Source organism: Nyctereutes procyonoides, unplaced genomic scaffold (assembly GCF_905146905.1).
Source record: "Nyctereutes procyonoides isolate TBG_1078 unplaced genomic scaffold, NYPRO_anot_genome, whole genome shotgun sequence".
Lineage (NCBI taxonomy): Eukaryota > Metazoa > Chordata > Mammalia > Carnivora > Canidae > Nyctereutes > Nyctereutes procyonoides.
This window is the reverse complement of record NW_026575047.1, coordinates 44,881,365-44,899,700: the sequence shown is the minus strand read 5'-3', so window position 1 is coordinate 44,899,700 and position 18,336 is coordinate 44,881,365. Positions and strand designations below refer to the sequence as shown.

The 18,336-nt window shown below is 39.9% G+C and overlaps 1 protein-coding gene across 5 annotated transcripts in view; it reads right to left on the bottom strand.

The window, feature by feature from the left end:
- Positions 1 to 18,037, bottom strand: part of CHD2 (chromodomain helicase DNA binding protein 2) — a 121,088-nt gene extending 103,051 nt beyond the window's left edge. For 2 of the 5 annotated variants that reach the window (XM_055326041.1, XM_055326040.1), the window contains exon 1: positions 13,279 to 13,613. In XM_055326041.1, coding sequence (XP_055182016.1) covers positions 13,279 to 13,379 — 101 coding nt within the window. In that variant the 5' untranslated portion in view covers positions 13,380 to 13,613. Of the gene's footprint in view, positions 1 to 13,278; positions 13,661 to 17,044; positions 17,178 to 17,519 lie in introns of those variants that run through there. The other 3 variants (XM_055326039.1, XM_055326042.1, XM_055326038.1) reach the window with 3 other exon arrangements.
- Between the last annotated feature and the right edge of the window lie 299 nt (positions 18,038 to 18,336).

The window sequence follows — 18,336 nt, the reverse complement described above, 5'->3', positions numbered from 1 at the left end:
AAAAAAAAAAAAAAAAGAATCGCCTTCAGCCCAGGATGTGATCCTGGAGACCTGGCATCAAGTCCCAGGTCAGGTTCCCTGCATGGAGCCTGCTTCTCCCTCTGCCTGTGTCTCTGCATCTCTCTCTGTGTCTCTCATGAATAAATAAATAAAATCTTTAAAAAAAATAATCCAAGAAAATTCAACCGAGAAAAGACTGCCTCTTCAATAAATGGTGCTGTAATAGCTGGAATAAATCCACATGTAAAAGAATCAAAATGGACCCATATCCTATTCACTCACTCACAAAAATTAATGCAAAATGGATTAAAAACTTGAATGTAAGTCCTGACCATGAAACTCCCAAACAAAAACACAGAAATAAAGCTCCTTGAGAGCAGTCTTGGTAATGATTGTTTGGATATGATATCTGAAGAACCAACAACAAAATCAAAAATTGAAAATCAAAAACTCAACTGGGACCACATCAAACTAAAAAGCTTCCGCACAGCAAAAGAAACCACAAACAAAATGAAAAGACAACCTACAGAATGGAAAAACATCTGCAAACTATAGATCTGATTAAGTAGTTAATATCTAAAATATAGAAAGAACTCCTAACAACTCAATAGCAAAAAGCAAATACATTGAAAATTAACAAGTTAATGGGGCACCTGGGTGACTCAGTCTGGCTTCGGCTTAGGTCATAATCCCAGGTTCCTGGAATCAAGCCCCACATCAGGCTCTGCTCAGTGGGAAGCCTGCTTCTCCCTTTCCCTCTGCTCCCTCTTCATGCACATGCACTCTTTCTCTCGAATAAATATTTTTTTAAAAATTAATAAATTAAAAAATGAGCAAAGTACCTCAAAAGACATTTCTCCAAAGATATACAGAAAAATCAACAGGTATATGAGAAGATGCTCAACATCACTAGTCAGTAGGGAAATGCAAATTAAAGCCACAATGAGATATTACCTCACACCTATTTAGAATGGCCATATCAAACAGACAAGAGATTAAACAAGTTAGCAAGGATGTGGAGAAAAGGAAACTCTTGTCCACTGCGAGTGAATTGGTATAGTCACCATGGAAAACAGTAAGGAGGATACTCAAAAAATTAAAACTAGAACTATCCAGTAATCCCACTTCTGGGAATATACCCAAAACAACAAAAACACTAATTCAAAAAGATACTTAACTCCATGTTCACATGTTCAGGGCAGCATTACTTACATAGCCAAGACATGGAAACAAACTAAGACAAATACTAAATACTGTATGGTCCTACTTAGATGTGGAATCTAAAAAAACAAATAAATAAAACAGTAACTTTTTTAAAAACTCATAGAAAAAAAGATCAAACTGAAGAGTTACTGGATACAGATGGTGGTGGGAGAGAAAACCAGAGAAAGGTATTTACAAAAGGTACAAACTTTCAGTTATCAGATAGGTAAGTACTAGGGATGTAACATACAACATGATGACTACAGCCAACACTGCTGTAGGAGATATGGGAAAGTTAAGAAAGTAAATCCCATGCATTCTCACTACAAGAAAAGAATTTTTCTTTAGGTTACTGTATAGATGGATGGATGCTACTGTAGCAATCATTTTTTAGTATATGTAAATTAAACTCCCACCCTGTATGCCTTGAATTTATACAGTGTTTTATGCCAATTATTTCCTCAGTAAAACCGAAAAAATATTCTTTGTAAGAAAAAAAAGTCTTAATAAAGGCATAACAATTAATTTGCATACTTCTCTCTTAGGAGGGCAAGATTCTAAGTGTTAAAATAGAAAAGAAATATCTACAAACCAAAAAACTATATTTCCACACTTAAAGCGCTGACAATCTATTTCAAAAGACAAGATTAACTATTATGCTGACTTGCTATTAATGCCTAGTTATAATAATACTAAATCATTATCAATATTTAATTGTAGCTTGTAATGCCAATTTAGACCCAGAGATGTGGAAAAACCACAAGACTTGACTAAATGGGTCAAATGGAGTTGGGGGAGAGGGGGGAATCCTTTAAATAAGCTCTCAAAACAAAGTCATAACATTACCTGACTTCCGACATTAATGGTGATAAAGCAATTAAAAATGGAATATTCAGGAATCTGTCACACAAAATCCTTATGAAAAATAAGTATATCCTAAAATCACTCAAAATCTAATTTGCAAACAAGTCTTGTAATTTGAGTCTGAAAAACCACTACACAGGAAATACACTGCAAAAATAATAAAAGGGACTCATCAAAATCAGATTTCTGGATTCCAATTGAAAATAAATGTTTATGAAAAAAAGTTTAACATCTCTTTTCACTTGTCGGTAGAAAAGGATTTGGTATCTCTCCAAAATCCTTTGTGAAGTTGGCAAAAATCGGGGATCCCTGGGTGGCTCAGTGGTTTGGCGCCTGCCTTCAGCTCAGGGCCTGATGCTGGGGTCCTGGAATCGAGTCCCACATTGGGCTCCCTGCATGGAGCCTGCTTCTCCCTCTGCCTGTGTCTCTGCCTCTCTCTTCGTGTGTGTCTCTCATGAATAAATAAATAAAATATTTTTTAAAACTGAAGTTGGCAAAAATGGAGTGATGAAGTATATTTTACAACTGGGCTTTGAGGGATCCCTGGGTGGCGCAGCGGTTTGGCGCCTGCCTTTGGCCCAGGGCGTGATCCTGGAGACCCAGGATCGAATCCCACGTCGGGCTCCTGGTGCATGGAGCCTGCTTCTCCCTCTGCCTATGTCTCTGCCTCTCTTTCTCTCTCTCTGTGTGTGTAACTATCATAAATAAAAAATTAAAAAAAAAATTTAAAAAAAATTAAAAAAAATTAAAAAAAAATAAAAACAACTGGGCTTTGAAAGCAAGCAGCCTTGTAAGAGCTATTGTTCCCGTTTAAATTCTTTTTTTTTTTTTTAATTTATGATAGTCACGGGGGGGGGGGCAGCGACACAGGCAGAGGGAGAAGCAGGCTCCATGCACCGGGAGCCCGACGTGGGATTCGATCCCGGGTCTCCTGGATCGCGCCGTGGGCCAAAGGCAGGCGCCAAACCGCTGCGCCACCCAGAGTTCCCCCGTTTCAATTCTTTATCGCTGTTTCCCGAATGGCCACAAGAGGGCAGCACAGCAACACTTCAATGAGAGAAAAGTAAGCCTGTGGGTGCTCTGCCCAGGAGCTGCCATTTCAGCACTTGGGTGTTTATTTTTTCTGAAATTTACAAAATGGCTGAACTGTTTGGCAGAGGATGCTTTTTTTTTTTTTGTCGGTGAAAGCAAAATCTGTTAACACAAAGCAACCTACACTAAAATTCCTTTTTTAAAACTTATTTTCAGACTAAATTCTATCGATGATTCAGTAGCTAATATTTATTAAGCGCTTAGGTGTCAAGCATATGCAAAAATTTTCCTCTAAACCTTTACAAAAACCGTCTAAGACAAATTACCCTCATTATAGAAGAGGCTTATTAGCCCAAGTGCATATACATGATGTCACCCCTCCCAGCCCCACAGCATGAACTATGGGACTCACAGTGCCTGTCCCCGCCATGCAGACATTCTTCGGTAAAACATCATTAGGGCAGCCGGGGTGGCTCAGCGGTTTGGTGCCGCCTTCAGCCCAGGGCCTGATCCTGGAGACCTGGGACTGCCTCTGGTTCAAGTCCTACCATTATGAGGAATACACCACATTATAAACAAGGTTAAAAGACAACCAACTGAGAAGAGAAATTTCAGTAACATAAGAAGAATTACAGATCAAAGAAAAATCCACAGATAACTAGGGGAAGGACAGGGATTATCAACCACAGAAAAGAAACTGGCCAAGAAACTTATGAAAAGGAAATTAAACCTCAGGAGTAATTTGAGAAATGTATTATTACAACAGGTTATTCTACATCCATCTGCTTTGTAGAAATTAAAATGTATGATAATACTAAGTGATGTGGAGAAAATAGGCAAGATAGTAATGATACACCATTACTGAAAAAGCAATTGGCAGAGGCACTGCAAAGCAACTTGCCATTTTCCAGTAAACCTACAAATATGCATATGAATCATGCAATTTGATCTATGGGTATATAAAAGCAGACACATTATTAAATTTGTGCAAGAAGTGGAAGTATAAAAATTCACAGCTCTGCTCATAAAGACCATTAATTCCTTAATAAAGGAATTAATCTAATCTAGATTCATACTCTGCAATTAACAAATTAGACTAGGAATGGATTAGATCTATAAACATCAACACCAACAATTGCAAAACTATTGGACTTTTAAAACACAAAACCCATTATGCAAACCAGGTACATTTTTAAAATGTCAAGTTTTTTATATGTCAAGTTCATGACCATAACTAAAGAGAAGGCATAATAAACAGGATTTTAGCCATATCTAATTTGTTTAGAACTTTAAACTGTATTCTTTGAATTTTTCTGAGCTTTTCTGAATTTCTCAAAAAAGACTTGCAGAATTGATCACTATTCAGAAGCAGATCTTCCTGAGGTCTGACAGTGCTGGAAGTTACTTTTTTTTTTTTTTTTTTAAAGATTTCATTTATTTTTTCATGATAGAGAGAGCCAGAGGCACAGGCAGAGGAAGAAGCAGGCTCCATGGAAGGAGCGTGATGTGAGACTCGATCCCAGGACTCCAGGATCAGGCCCTGGGCCGAAGGCAGGCGCTAAACCACTGAGCCACCCAGGGATCCCTGGAAGTTACTTCAAACACTGTTTTAAAACCATGGCTCTTCTTTCCAGAAAAAAGGTGTACATTCAAAAAGAAAAAAAAAAAAAAAGCACACAAAAAGCTACTTCCAGTTTCAGGGGGTAAAAGGCAAAGTCTCTCAGATTCAGAAATTCAGTGCTAACAAGGGAAAAACATCCACCTGTAATAAGCATGCTCCTAACATCTTCAACTGGTACCAGAAGTCACCTTGTCTTCATCATACTACCTCTGCTCCCCCATAACCAATTAATACTGAGTAGTCCTAAATAGCTCCAGAAGCATCAAATAAACAGTTCAGGAAGCATCCATGGACATATACCACCAGGAAGAAGTGAATTAGAGCAAGGAGCCTGGATGAGGTAAAAACCAGATAACCACTTTATGAACATCTACCCAATTCAGATCTGCTAATGCACTAAGGATCATATAAGAACAGGACAAGTAGTTAAAGGGGGAGAAAGAAAGCTCTTCCTATAACCCACCATCTCAAGTGGTATATTTTAGAGCCCTGAGGACAGATGAACTAGTTTGACCACAAATTCCTTGCAGCCCTTTGAGTCTCATCTTTCCTTACTTCTAGGCTATAAATCTCTAGACTTCCATAAGGTAGCAACCCCAACATTCAAAGAGGGCTTAAAAAGCCAGAATGCTAATAACCTCAATAGCCAATTACTTCTACCCAAAGTCATATGACCTAAGTGGGGTCCCTGAATCAAGCCACAGAAAAAGCAATACTAATGGTGAGGACTCCCTCAACTTTCTTAGTAACAATCAATATTCACTGTGGCAAGCATTTTGCCAAATGTTTTAGACCACAGTTTCTGAAGCATGGCATTACTGACATTTGGGGCCAGATAATTCATTTTCTGTTGTGGGAGGCTGTCCTTACATGTTCTAAGACATTTACGCAGCATCCCTAGCCTCCTCCAAGCAGATACCAGGTGCACCCCAGCCCCAACCAAAAATATCTCCAGACACTGCCAAAAGTCAGGAAGGGGGGATGTCCCAAGAAGGAAACTACTGCTTTATTTCATTCTAAACTTCCGTAAGAGACACACACATAGTCTACCCTTTCTCCTTTTCTAAAGGATAAAGAAACAAGTTCAGAGGTTCCCGCCCAAGATCTTACAGCTAAAAAGGAGAACAGAGACCCAAATTTCTGTCCTAATTAGCCCTTGTTTCCCAAACCAGCCTCAAGCCTCCGCACAAGAAACAACCGTGGTTGGTGTTCAACATACAGGTTCCTGGGTTGGGACCTCCCAGACCTGACTGAATTCAAACTTCCAGGAGAAAGGCTGGGAATATGTTTAACAATCACTCAAGTGACTCTTAACAAGTAAATCTGAGGACTTACATGCCTTTATAAAGCTAACTTCAAAGGGAGCAATTTTTTATTTTTATTGGTAAATCAAGCAAGGGAAATGCAGAATTTGACCTATCACTCACCTTCCTCAAAATTACAGCTTATCAGCCAGACACTATTTGAATGTCTCTATTTGAATGTCAAATAACCTCTACTGAAACTGAAGACACTAGAGCTATTTCCTTTCACTGCATGTCTAGAGAACAATGGTTTCCATCCCTGGCTACCTAATACACTCACCTGGAATGCCATGACAATGCCCATGATCGCCCCTGCCCTACTACATACAGAACACCTAAAATCCAATCAGGTATGGGGCCTGTTTTATTTTTTAAGACTTTATTTATTCATGAGAGACATGGAGAGAGCGGCAGAGACATAAGCAGAGGGAGAAGCAGACTCCCTGCAGGGAGCCTGAAAAGGGACTTGAGTTCAGGACCCCAAGATCATGCCCTGAGCCAAAGGCAGATGCTCAACCACTGAGCCCCGCAGGTGCCCCTGGGCCTGTTTAAAAAAAAAAAAAAATTCTCAAATGATTCTGATGCAAAGGGTATTTGGAAGTTAAGTAGGAGAACTAAGTTTAGAACAAGACAACAAATTAGAAACCCAGTCTTCATAATCTGTTGCCAAATCCAAAGCGTGTGGGGGGCAATGGGAGTCAGGACTGCAAAAAGATCTTCTGAGATTTCCAGTACCTCCCCCTCCCATCCACCCTTCTTTTATCACGAGTCCCCAACCACCCCCATGGGAATCACTTAAAGCAGCCACATTTTAACTAGAAATTATTTATCCAAAACAATGACTTTTGAGCAGCACTGAGTTTCTGGTGCCCATTAACCCTACAATGCATTGAGATTTTGAGTTTTCGGTTTCTTTAAAACACAGTTTTTATGAGAAAAGAGCATACAGAATAATTCGATTTTTACATTTTTCCCTTACTCTACAGTTTCCTCTTAGCCATCTAATTTGATGGTAATTTTCGACAAAATGCTTAAGTGACCCCTGGAACCAAACTACCAGTGTTTGAATCTAATTCTACCATTTACTCCTTCCCCCTAATGCCTGAGTTTTCTAGCAAAATAGGGAGGGTAATCGCATCTACCTCATAGGCTTGTGAAGATTACCCAAATTAACCCATATACGAATTCCAGGCTCATAGTAGGCACTATAAATGACAGTTACTGTGTTTTTCCAAAACAAACAACTTAGTTTTCACTGAACTCTCTCTCTCACAATTACCTCGTCCACTAGTTTGGTATGTTACTGAAATGCAAAATTACCTGCAAAACCAGCATAAACAAATTTGAGAAGAATCTGCAAATCTTTTTACGTATGACTCAAATGAAGGAACACAATGGGATGGGAATGAAAGAGCTCAGCAAGATGCGGGACCACCCACAGGCCTTCAAAGGGAGAGTGCTCTGGGACAGTTAATTTGGGGAACTGGCTAACCAGTGGCAGGTCAGTAGCATTTCTGCTACACTAACCACATTAAATAAAATGCACATCGGATCCCTGGGTGGCGCAGTGGTTTGGCGCCTGCCTTTGGCCCAGGGCACGATCCTGGAGACCCAGGATCGAATCCCACGTTGGGCTCCCGGTGCATGGAGCCTGCTTCTCCCTCCGCCTGTGTCTCTGCCTCTCTCTCTCTCTCTCTCTGTGACTATCATAAAATAAATAAATAAAAATTAAAAAAAATCTTAAAAAAAAAAATTAAAAAAAAATAAATAAATAAAATGCACATAAAAAAAAAAAAAAAACAAAAAAACAAAAAGACACCTTAAAATAGTGCCTGACCCGGGGGGGGGGGGGGGGGATCCCTGGGTGGCTCAGTGGTTTAGTGCTTGCCTTCGACCCAGGGCGTGATCCTGGAGTCCCGGGATGGAGTCCCATATCGGGCTCCCCTCATGGAGCCTGCTTTTCCCTCTGCCTGTGTCTCTGTGTCTCTCATGAATAAATGAATAAAATCTTAAAAAAAAAAAAAAAAAAGGAATGTGCCTGACACAAGAGCAAGTAGTCAAAAGCATAAATCTACTCCAGTATTTTCCCATAAAATTCTTACTACATACTGCTTTTCCCTATGATAAAATCCAAATGAAAGATTACCAACATTATGGATACTGCTGAACTTAGAAATAAGCCATACACATGCCATTCCATAAGGTTTATTATCATATTCTATTCTATTTTACTTTTTTAATGCTGGTGACAATTCACAACCCACCAATGTGTAACAAACCCTATTCCAACCAGCAGAGCCCACATACACTGCATTAGACAGTTACTTGTATCAGCTTGAGGGAAAGGGAATTCTGAATGGAATGTCACTGCATTCAAAGTTAATTCTGGAATCCAAACTTTTAGAAGGATCTAAAAAGGGCATAAGTGGAGAATTATAGTAAGGAAGTGACAGCACTAGGATTTAAAGCAATTAGGACAAGAATTCAAAAACCTTGGGGGTGAAAAATTCTATCACCATACACTACTGCTGGGTCTGGCATAACATTTAGTGCAGAAAATGTCCCTCTTCCATCAAGACACAAACAACCACCCTTATCAGCACCCCACCCACTTTTCCCTTCCAGACCTCCAAATGCAAGCTACTGGTAAAATTGCCCTAAAGGGACAAGGAGAAAAAAAATAAGAGAGGCAACAGGAACACCAAGGGTTAGAAAGGAATCCAACAAGAGGTTCTCTGTCAAAAGAATCAAAACACATGCAAACCTGTGGAAATACATGCACATTTAAAATGCATGGAGGGCTTTGGAAAATTAACTCAATCCTAGAGAACTGGGCTAGACTTGAGTCTTTTTAGATGCACTCTCCAGGGTCTGCTATAGGAACAAATAATAGAACTCAACCCACAAACCATAAGGAATGGGAAATGAATAACATTAAGAAGACCAACAATACAGAAATCTTAAACCCAGACTACAGCTAAAGCAGAATAATATTGGACTTTGGGCATTATGTTAAGTCAGATATATGGTGCTATGATGAAGGTGGATTAGGAAGAGCAAGCCGCTGCCAAGTGGGCATTAGTTTTAAGTATTATTGCAGTTACATCTGTATCCAAACAGCATTGCTCCTTGGTATTCATTGTTCACTCCTGCACAGCTTGAGAGGGTAAACCAGGGCAATAACCACTTGCTCCAGAAGGGAGGTAAGATATCTACTCAGAGTGACTGCCCACAGTTGCACTGTGACTCACAAGCACACAACAAGAAGCTGTTCTGGTCCAGAAAGCATCAAACACTCCCTTCAAAAGGCTGGCTGTCTCAGAAGAAAATTCTAAGAGAGGATTAACTACAAAATACACCTAAGGTTTCAGCTAACTAAAAGAGGACTTGCCTTCTAAAATCATTTTAGAATGATTTAGACAGATACCTGTATCAGCAGGAGGGGAAAGGGGCCTAGATTAGGCCTAATGGATCTCTCATGGGAGGCCAGGACACCAACCTCTACTCTCAGGAACAGTATGACTCTTAACAAGGGAATAAGTGCAGAGGGAGAGGTAAGAAAGTAAGATAAAGCATTAGAAGTAAAATAGTACTCATTGCTTACATTTAAAGAGCACTTTCAATGTAACAGGTTATTTGCTAACAAGCACTTTATAGGCTTTATGTTACTTGACTTCATAACCCCAAGAAGATTATCATTATCCACATTTTTTAAGTGAGAATTCTGCAAGTCCAACAGTAGACATCATGGGCCTAAATTGGGAAAAAAAATTTCAGTATTCAAGTAAACGTCACACTGGTGTGTATTAGGTTCACAGCTCTTGCCAGGCACAGAAGTTAACAATTAAACCCACCACAAACAACAAAATAACTCATTATATCGAATCCAAAGCATAAAATCAGGACCTTAGCCAAGGCTCCTCGGCAGCATTTCCCCAAACTATGGGAACTCTCCAGTAAAGGGAATTTACAGTTCTTTTCAGTATGGAATATAATCCTGATAAGGTCACTGAATTAACCAAAAAAGGTAACCCTAACCAAGTATCTTAACACTAAAATACTACATACGAACTGTTTCAAAATGTACCATGAAAGGCTTCCATACACCTAGGTTCTCCATGATTTATTTCACAAAGCAAAAAGCTCGTTCCTCACCTCATAAACTGCACTCGAGCTTTTTAGAAAGTCTGTCCCCAGACTTGCCCTGTCAATTAAACTTTAAACACTTAAGTCGAAAGGTCATAGCAGACATATAAACAATGTGTTCTCACACTGTACTACATTACGGATTACAAAATAAACATTGGATAGACCTTAAGTCTATTTGATGGTATTTGGTTTGATGGGTATTTGATGACTTAGTCAACTTCTATTGTTCTGGCTTTACACTAACACTAAAGCTCCAAAACAGCAGCAATTAGCAATTTTGCTAAGGTATAAATTTGAATTCAATGCCTGGGGGTGGGCTAGAAGGCAGGAGACAACTGAACAGCTAGGATAACAAGCACTCAGCATAAATTGGTCAACATGGGACGTCTGGGTGGCTCAGTCACTTAAGTGTCTGCCTTTGGCTCAAATCATGATCCCAGGGTCCTGGGATTGAGCCCTGCAAGAGCTCAGTAGAGAGCCTGCTTCTCCCTCTCCTTCTGCTGTTCCTCTGCTTCTGCTGTCAAATAAATAAAACTTTATTTTTTTTAAAGATTTTATTTATTTGTTCATGATAGAGAGAGAGACAGAGAGACAGAGAGCACACGGGAGAGAGAGAGGCAGAGACACAGGCGGAGGGAGAAGCAGGCTCCATGCCGGGAGCCTGACGCAGGACTCGATCCGGGGACTCCAGGATCACACCCTGGGCCAAAGGCAGGTGCTGAACCTCTGAGCCACCCAGGGATCCCCAAATAAATAAAACTTTAAAAAAAAAAAAAGTAAATAAATAATATGTTTGTGACCCCCACCCCTCAAGAAAGCCAACTGAGTTCTTGAGTTATAAGATTTGCAGGAAGAACCTAAAGGGTCTTAAAAACTTTTTTTGTTTTTTAACTTTTTTAAAAGGTCATAACCAGAAAAAACTTACTAGGTATCACACAGAACACTCAATTTTTGTCAGGAACAAGTTTACCCTGCCACATTTTATGGGAGAAAGGATAGGAGTTTGGAAATCCCAGAGGCCTCAAAAAGTATCTCACAATCATTAGGAATTTGCCATATAAGAGAAAGGAGAGGAGTAAACTAATTATAAAATCTGTGAGAGGTGGGACAACTGGGTGGCTCAGGTTGTAATCCCAGGGTCCTGGGATAGAGTTCCACATCAGGCTCCCTACAGGGAGCCTGCTTCTCCCTCTGCCTATGTCTCTGCCTCTCTGTCAGAATAGATAGATAAAATCTTTAAAAAAAAAAAAAAATCTGAGAGGTGCCCAGGTGGCCTAGTCAGTTGAGTGTCAGACTCATGATCTCAGAGTAATGAGACTGAGTCCCAAGTTGGGATCCTAGCTGAACATGGAGCCGGCTTAAGATTCTCTTTCCTCTCCCTCTGCCCCTCCCCCTGTCCACACTGTCTCTGAAAAAAATAAAATAAAATCTGTGTCAGATACTGTCAGAAAAAAATTCAACTTCCAGATTCACCTCTCAAACCAGAACTTGCTAAAACTTTCACAAAATCCATCAAATACTGTTTAACCATGTTCCTGTGAGGACTTAATCTTTACAGATTTTAATTTTCAAGGTGCCATGTAGGTTTTAAAAGAAGCCACAGAGGGACCCCCCTGCATGGCTCAGGTCAGTGGTTGAGCATCTGCCTTTGCCTCAGGCAATGATCCCGGTTCATGGGATCGGGTCCTACATCGGGCTCCCAGTGAGGAGCCTGCTTCTCCCTCTGCCTGTGTCTCAGCCTCTCTCTGCACATCACTCATGAATAAATAAAATCTTTTTTAAAAAATAAATAAGCCACAGAAAAGAGATTAAATCAACATTTTTCTTGCCATTTTTTGCCATTCTCTGCACAGAAGGAAAAACGCTCAGAAGTCTTAATGAACAGACCTAATTACTCTGGTTCTTTAAAAAGTTCACTGGCTCCAAGTGGCAAGCAAACAGTTTGTAAATAAATTGCTGTTATCGTAATATAAATTTTAACTCACATGTTAATAATATCATTTTGGGTTAAAACATCTTCAACAAAGTAGTTTATATCTTCAAACATGACTGCAATACTACTTCTCTTCCAGTTTTTAGGAATTTAAAGACATTCAGCAAATAGTAAAAAATTTATACAACTAACCAGAATCCAACCTCAATACACAAGAAGAGTCTTCTTTCTTGTTGCTTTAAACGCACTTCTGAGGTTTGAAGCTCCAGTTAAATGGTCAAGTTCTACAAGTATTCACCTCTAAAGCTAATTCTTGTATATGTAATTTATACCTGAGAACATAATTTAAGAATCTCTTATTAAACCTGACAGGCAAGTCTATAGAACCAAAATTCCAGTTTCACCTAAAGTTTCTATAAGCTATTCAAAAGATGATTCTTCCAAAAGCTTCAAAATCGTGTGAACCTACAAAGCCAACTACTATGGCAAATTTTAACTTTTTTAAAGTTCCTTCGGAAACGTAAAAGATGCCCAGGTAAACCTGTCTACCTACAATCCACATCTCTCTGGAGGCAGCCTCTCTCACTCAGGAAGGACCTTCTGAGATATGGCCCAGTCAGTACCTGACGACTCCCTCCCGTGACTGCTAACAGCACTCCAATGGCAGAGGGGGGGAAACAACACCTTTTCGTCAGGGCACGGTAGGAAAACATAGTACAGCCTTCTCTTCGTGCTTAAATCCATTACTTGTGACTCAATCATGAAATAATCGTTGCTGAACTAGGGTTTTGTTTTTTGTTTTTTGTTTTTTAGAGCCAGAGATCCTTGCCAAAGCTTTCCCAACCAGACCGGACACAACCAAAGCAGTTTGTTAACCGTTACCAGGACCGAGTTAGAACACCCAAGAACGGGGGGCTTGAGAGGTTTCCAAGGCCTTCCAGGGGCTTCGTTCCATCAACTGAGTTTCGGGGAGTCGCGGCTCCTTGGCAAACTGCTACCAACACCTGGAAGGAGCGGTTTCCTTCCTAACACTTGCGTGCACACTAACGGGTGCCTCACATGCTGTTTTCTGTCATTTTTGAAGTTAACGTCGTCTTGGTAAGTGGAAACTCCTAACACTGGTTTCTACGTATCCCGTAATCTTAAAAATAAATCGCTTTGCACATACTGACCTGAGTTTTCCTCCATCAAATGCCAACTGAGAAAATGTGCGGTACCAAGTAAAAATGCAGGGGGACAAGTTCACACAACCGTCCCTTGGTTTATGAGCCATGATTAGACACCAGCTTGACACCCGCTGGGACGTCTCACTTTCAACAAAAATATTTCCTGACAGAGAAAAGGTTTTGGTCAGTGATGGTAAGATTAAGCTCACTAATCTCTTCACTGAACGGGAAAAGGAAAAAAGAAAAAAATTCCGCTAGGATAGGAGAAAGGAAAGCGGGAAAAAAAAAGTCAAACCCCACAGGTTTTGCGATCAGCGGCTTTTACTTTGTCCCAAAGTAGAAGCGGCTCCTAAGAAACGAGCGCCCTTCCGAGGGACGGGCCGAGGAACACACGCCGCAGGGTGCGGACGGCTAGAGGGGAGGGCGCAGAGGACCGCCGAAGCGAACCGGCCCGGAGGCGCCCGCCCCCGGAAAGCCCCGGCCGCAGCTCGGCCCCTTCCCCTTCCGACCCTCCGCCCCAAGGCCGCGGGCTCGCTGGACCGCCAGGAAGCACCCCGGCGGCGCACGCAGCCCAACGTCACTGCGTTCGCCCCTCCCAGGGGCGAGACGACGCGCCTGACGTCGCGGGGCGGGGCCTGCCGGGGGCCGCCGCTGTTGACCCGCTGTTACCAGGCGTGCGCACAGCCAATCAGCAGCCGGCGCCGGCGCCGGCGCCGGCCGGCCTTTGAACTCGGCACGGCAACTTCCTGCTGTTTGGCGAGTACACAGTGCAATGCAGTATGTCTGTCAGCGCTGCGGCACAAAGGAACAGCCATTTTGTGACTGAGCTGGACCTGCACCAAGATGCCAGGGGCTCACAGAGCTGCTGCCCGCGCTAACTACCAAGTTGCCCTTTATTTTAGCACCACAGAACCAAAAAACCGGAAGGCTGACGGGGGGGAATGAGTTTTGGTATTTCAAGTTTACATTCGATTTTGATTCTTCTCAAAAATCCCGATTCTTAAGAATTATCAGCATCATAAAATGGCTGCCACTTAAAAACTGCCTGTTCAGTCCCGAGCAACTGCATTATGCCATTTCTAATTAGCCCCAGTCTTTCGGCATAACTGCTTAAAAGGATTAAAAAGCAGGTTTTTGCCGCACCGCAGGTTGTCAAAATAAATCTGGTTCAAAGGCAGACGATTCAGAGATAAATTTAATCAACTGTCTCAGTTCTTTAGATAAAACTGCAAACGCAGCGCCCTAGAACACACAGAACCTTTGTGTGCACACAGGTCCATTCACATTCCCTGGTCTCCTGCTTCCAAGCTTCAATATTACTCGTTACCCCACTGACAATTATTTAGGAAAGAAGTGTGTGGTATATGGCTTCTGTATGTCCATCACTAAAACTTTCTTTTAATATTTAGAAACTTTACAGGTAGATCAAGTATTTTTGAAATCATATTTTTGAAAGTGAACTTTTTAATCTTCAGAAATCAGGATATACAACATATAACATAGTTAAAAGCATTAACAAAAGAATACAGGAATAACAAACTTTATATAGAAGCTATAAAGTCACTGCCTTATTTCCAGAAACAGTGAGTATCAGGTTTACCTAAACTTGCACTCAATCCTTTCAGATCCTAAACTAATTCTCAGAACAGAGTTTACTTGACCTGCAAACTCCTCCCTTCCTCTCTTGTGGCTCAGGCTGTAAAAGTGATTTTTGTAGAATTCCCTGAACGCTAGACTTTGTGCCATGGAAACTAGGTCCTTGCAAAGAAATTGTGATAGATTAAGGAACCAAGTACTAGTACCTGAACAGTCTCCTTAACTTGAGCTTCCTAAAATTAACATTCATCTACCACAATAAACACCACTAGCATCCCATTAAGCTTTACAATTTTAAAAGGAAGTGATGTCATAATTATGTACATGTATTAAGGTATGCAATTTCAGATAACTATTTTAAAACTCCAAGGAGTCTCACAGATATTTTTGAACATTCATCAGGTATGTGATTCAAACTACCTGACAAAATCAATTGAAAGAACAGTACATGCTTCCTTATTAAGCTGTAATCTCCCACTGCCAACAGGCAGATGCATGACAACTTCCAAATAGTTTTCTAGGTATAAGTAAATTATTAAAAGAAAGAAGAGCAACACTGCTTAATTTTTTAAATTAGAAGGCAGTCTCATCAATGATGTTAACCACAAACCCTACATAAGAAAGCCAAAACCTATGTGAGACTATGCAAATCAGACATACTCAAGGGAGCAACAATTTTAGGTACTGAATCTTTAATAATTTGTCAAATACACCTGGGGATTCCTAGTTCTTCAAATTACCGTTACTTTTCAGAAAAAAAATCAGTTTAGGATTAGTAGAGAAGTATTCTGTCCTAAATCAAATCTAGGTAATTATAATTACAAGAGCAAATTCACTTCAAAAGACAGCAATCCAAATTGTGTGACAACTTAATTTGCAAAAGAATTTGGAAAAGTATTTTTAAAAGCAAGGGTCAAATTATTTTAAGTATAATAAAGCATAAATAAAATTCAACATTTGTAATAAACCAGTTCAACAAAACTTTCAAATTCACTAACCTAATATTACTTCTATAAAATTATAAAAGTAAAAGCAAAATTGAGGGGGGAAAAATCATATAATTAATCACATCCTTAACTGTAGGATTTAAAATTCATAACATGACAATTTATAAGAACACACGTCAAAGAAATGCATTCATATGTACTTTTAAAAAATTAATATACAGATCGTAACAACAAAACATCTGAGAGGCTTTATTACTTAGTCACTAATAAGATATTCCAACAAATGTGAAACATCGTGATTTGAACAAACAGTATATTTGTAAGCTTCAGAAGATAAAACATTCCAGGCGACTCTGTCAAAATAAATCAATAAATTTAAAGCAGCTACAACTAAAATGCAAAAATAAGACACTACACATCTACCAACCAAAAAGCACTGTCTGAATATAAGTATATAAATGCAAACCTTAAAATATTTTAAATGCAAAATGATACAAGTATAATCAGTAACAAACACAAAAGAGAAGTATTAAGAGTATTCCAGGATTTCTGTGATCACAGGTTTGATTTCATAAATGTAGGAACTGTAACCATGGAGTAAAGTTTTTGATAAATCTTACCAAAATTTCCTAAAATGTCAAGAGTATCAAAAGAAATACAGAGTCAAATAAAAATATAAACTGAGAGGCATCAGTCAAAGGGTCCTTTTTGCAATTTCATTTTAAAATGTACATTTTTTCATTCATATAACTTTCTCAAACGTCTATTTACTATAATTTACTACCACAAGGCTCCTCTATGGCCTTCAGTTACAAGTTTGGGTATCCTAGATTCTTCAAAGAAAAAATTTGCCTTGTATGTAAAATGGTGCAATGCAGCAATGGCTAAACCGACAAGGTCATTTTTCTACAGCACAAAAACCTAAAACCTGAAATTTATTGACAGAAAAACTGTAGTTTGCAGGAAAGGCCCCCTTGAATAAAGGTACCTTACCTTTTGACTGCTGTAAGAGGCCTTAAGTCACAACTCAACTTTCATAAATTGCTACCAAAAAATTAGGGTGTGGCATATTAGCAATCTCAAGGTCACGCTTTAAAAAACGAATTCAAATTAGTAAAATACTAAAATAAAACAGACAGCTCTCCCTGTCTGTCAAGGTAAACAATGTAAGCTGAGGTTCCCCCCCCCAAAAAAAAAAAGAAAAAAGGAAGAAAGTTGATAGCTCATACCTCGATGCATTGCTGTGTAGCGAACTGTCCTCCTCTTGGCTTTTGTCCTTATTTCTCATCATCTTTTAATTCTTAAATATTAAGGGGGAGGGGGAATCTGTGTTTGCTTTGAAGTCCTGTGCCCAGGTATTTACTGTCAAAAGTTGAAAGAAAGGTAAGGTCCCAGCTTCTATCGATGGTTTTTATTATCAGGAACAAAGTCCTGACGATGTAACGATATTGTTATAATACAACAGCGGTAAGCACCAAAAAACAAAACATTTCTATTTTTTCCTTAAAAAAAACCAAAAACGGATAAACCGAACAGAGGAAATCATCACTATCAATAAGGAAAGTTTCTCAAAGTAACACACTGGATACAAATAACAATCTCTGTATCTTATTGCGTCATCCAGGAATTTCTCATATTTACAGAAAATAAAGCAAACTTATACATATAAATCTTTAAAATTATCACTAACGATCATGGACTTACCTGATCCATGTAGTAGGTCCAGAGCAAGAGTCCTATCTAGTAGTAGAAAAATAGCAGATCCCAAATAATTAAAAATAAAAACAAAATCCTCCGTTACAAAAACGAAAAATAAATACAATAATCCTCCAATATGTTAACTGGTCAAAAAAATAAAGCAATAATTAATACTAAAACGGGTCCGGAAGAAAAAAAGCCTCATTAGGAGAGCGCACAAAAATGGAGGTGCGCCATGGCTTCTAAGCTGGAAAAAACAACGACCTGGGCTCTCAGTACGGCTGCTTCTTTCCAACAAGGCACGAAAAGAAAGCTCCTAAAAGCTGCTTTTCTCCCTTAAAAAGGTTCAAATCGACCCCAGTAAGTCACTAGGAGATGCAGGGGGCTGCGGGGGCCCCCTGAGGCTGCCCGAAAGTTAGGGAAAGTTGCGTAAAGTGAGGCGAAGGCAGGGAGCAGAGCGCGCTCTCTCTAAGGCACAGCCGCCATCTAGAGCCTCCTTCCCAGCTCTGAGAGCTCTGCCTTTGATTGACACTCTCTACATTTACCCCACAACTCAGGTGATGTACCATAGACCCACCCCTTCATCTCCACCAAAAAAAAAAAAAAAAAAAAAAAAAGATCCTCCATCCCAGGGAGCCTGAGGACCCCTACCCCCACACCTCCCTGCCCCTCCAGACCACCCCATCAAGGGGAGGAGGGAGGGTTTCTTAACCCCCTCTGGCTCAAGCACCCTTTTTAAGCCAGAGAGAAATGTAATTTGTTCCTTTTGTCTAAAGATCTGCTAAATATTTCAGTCCTTGAGCTAAAATAACTTCCTCTCTGG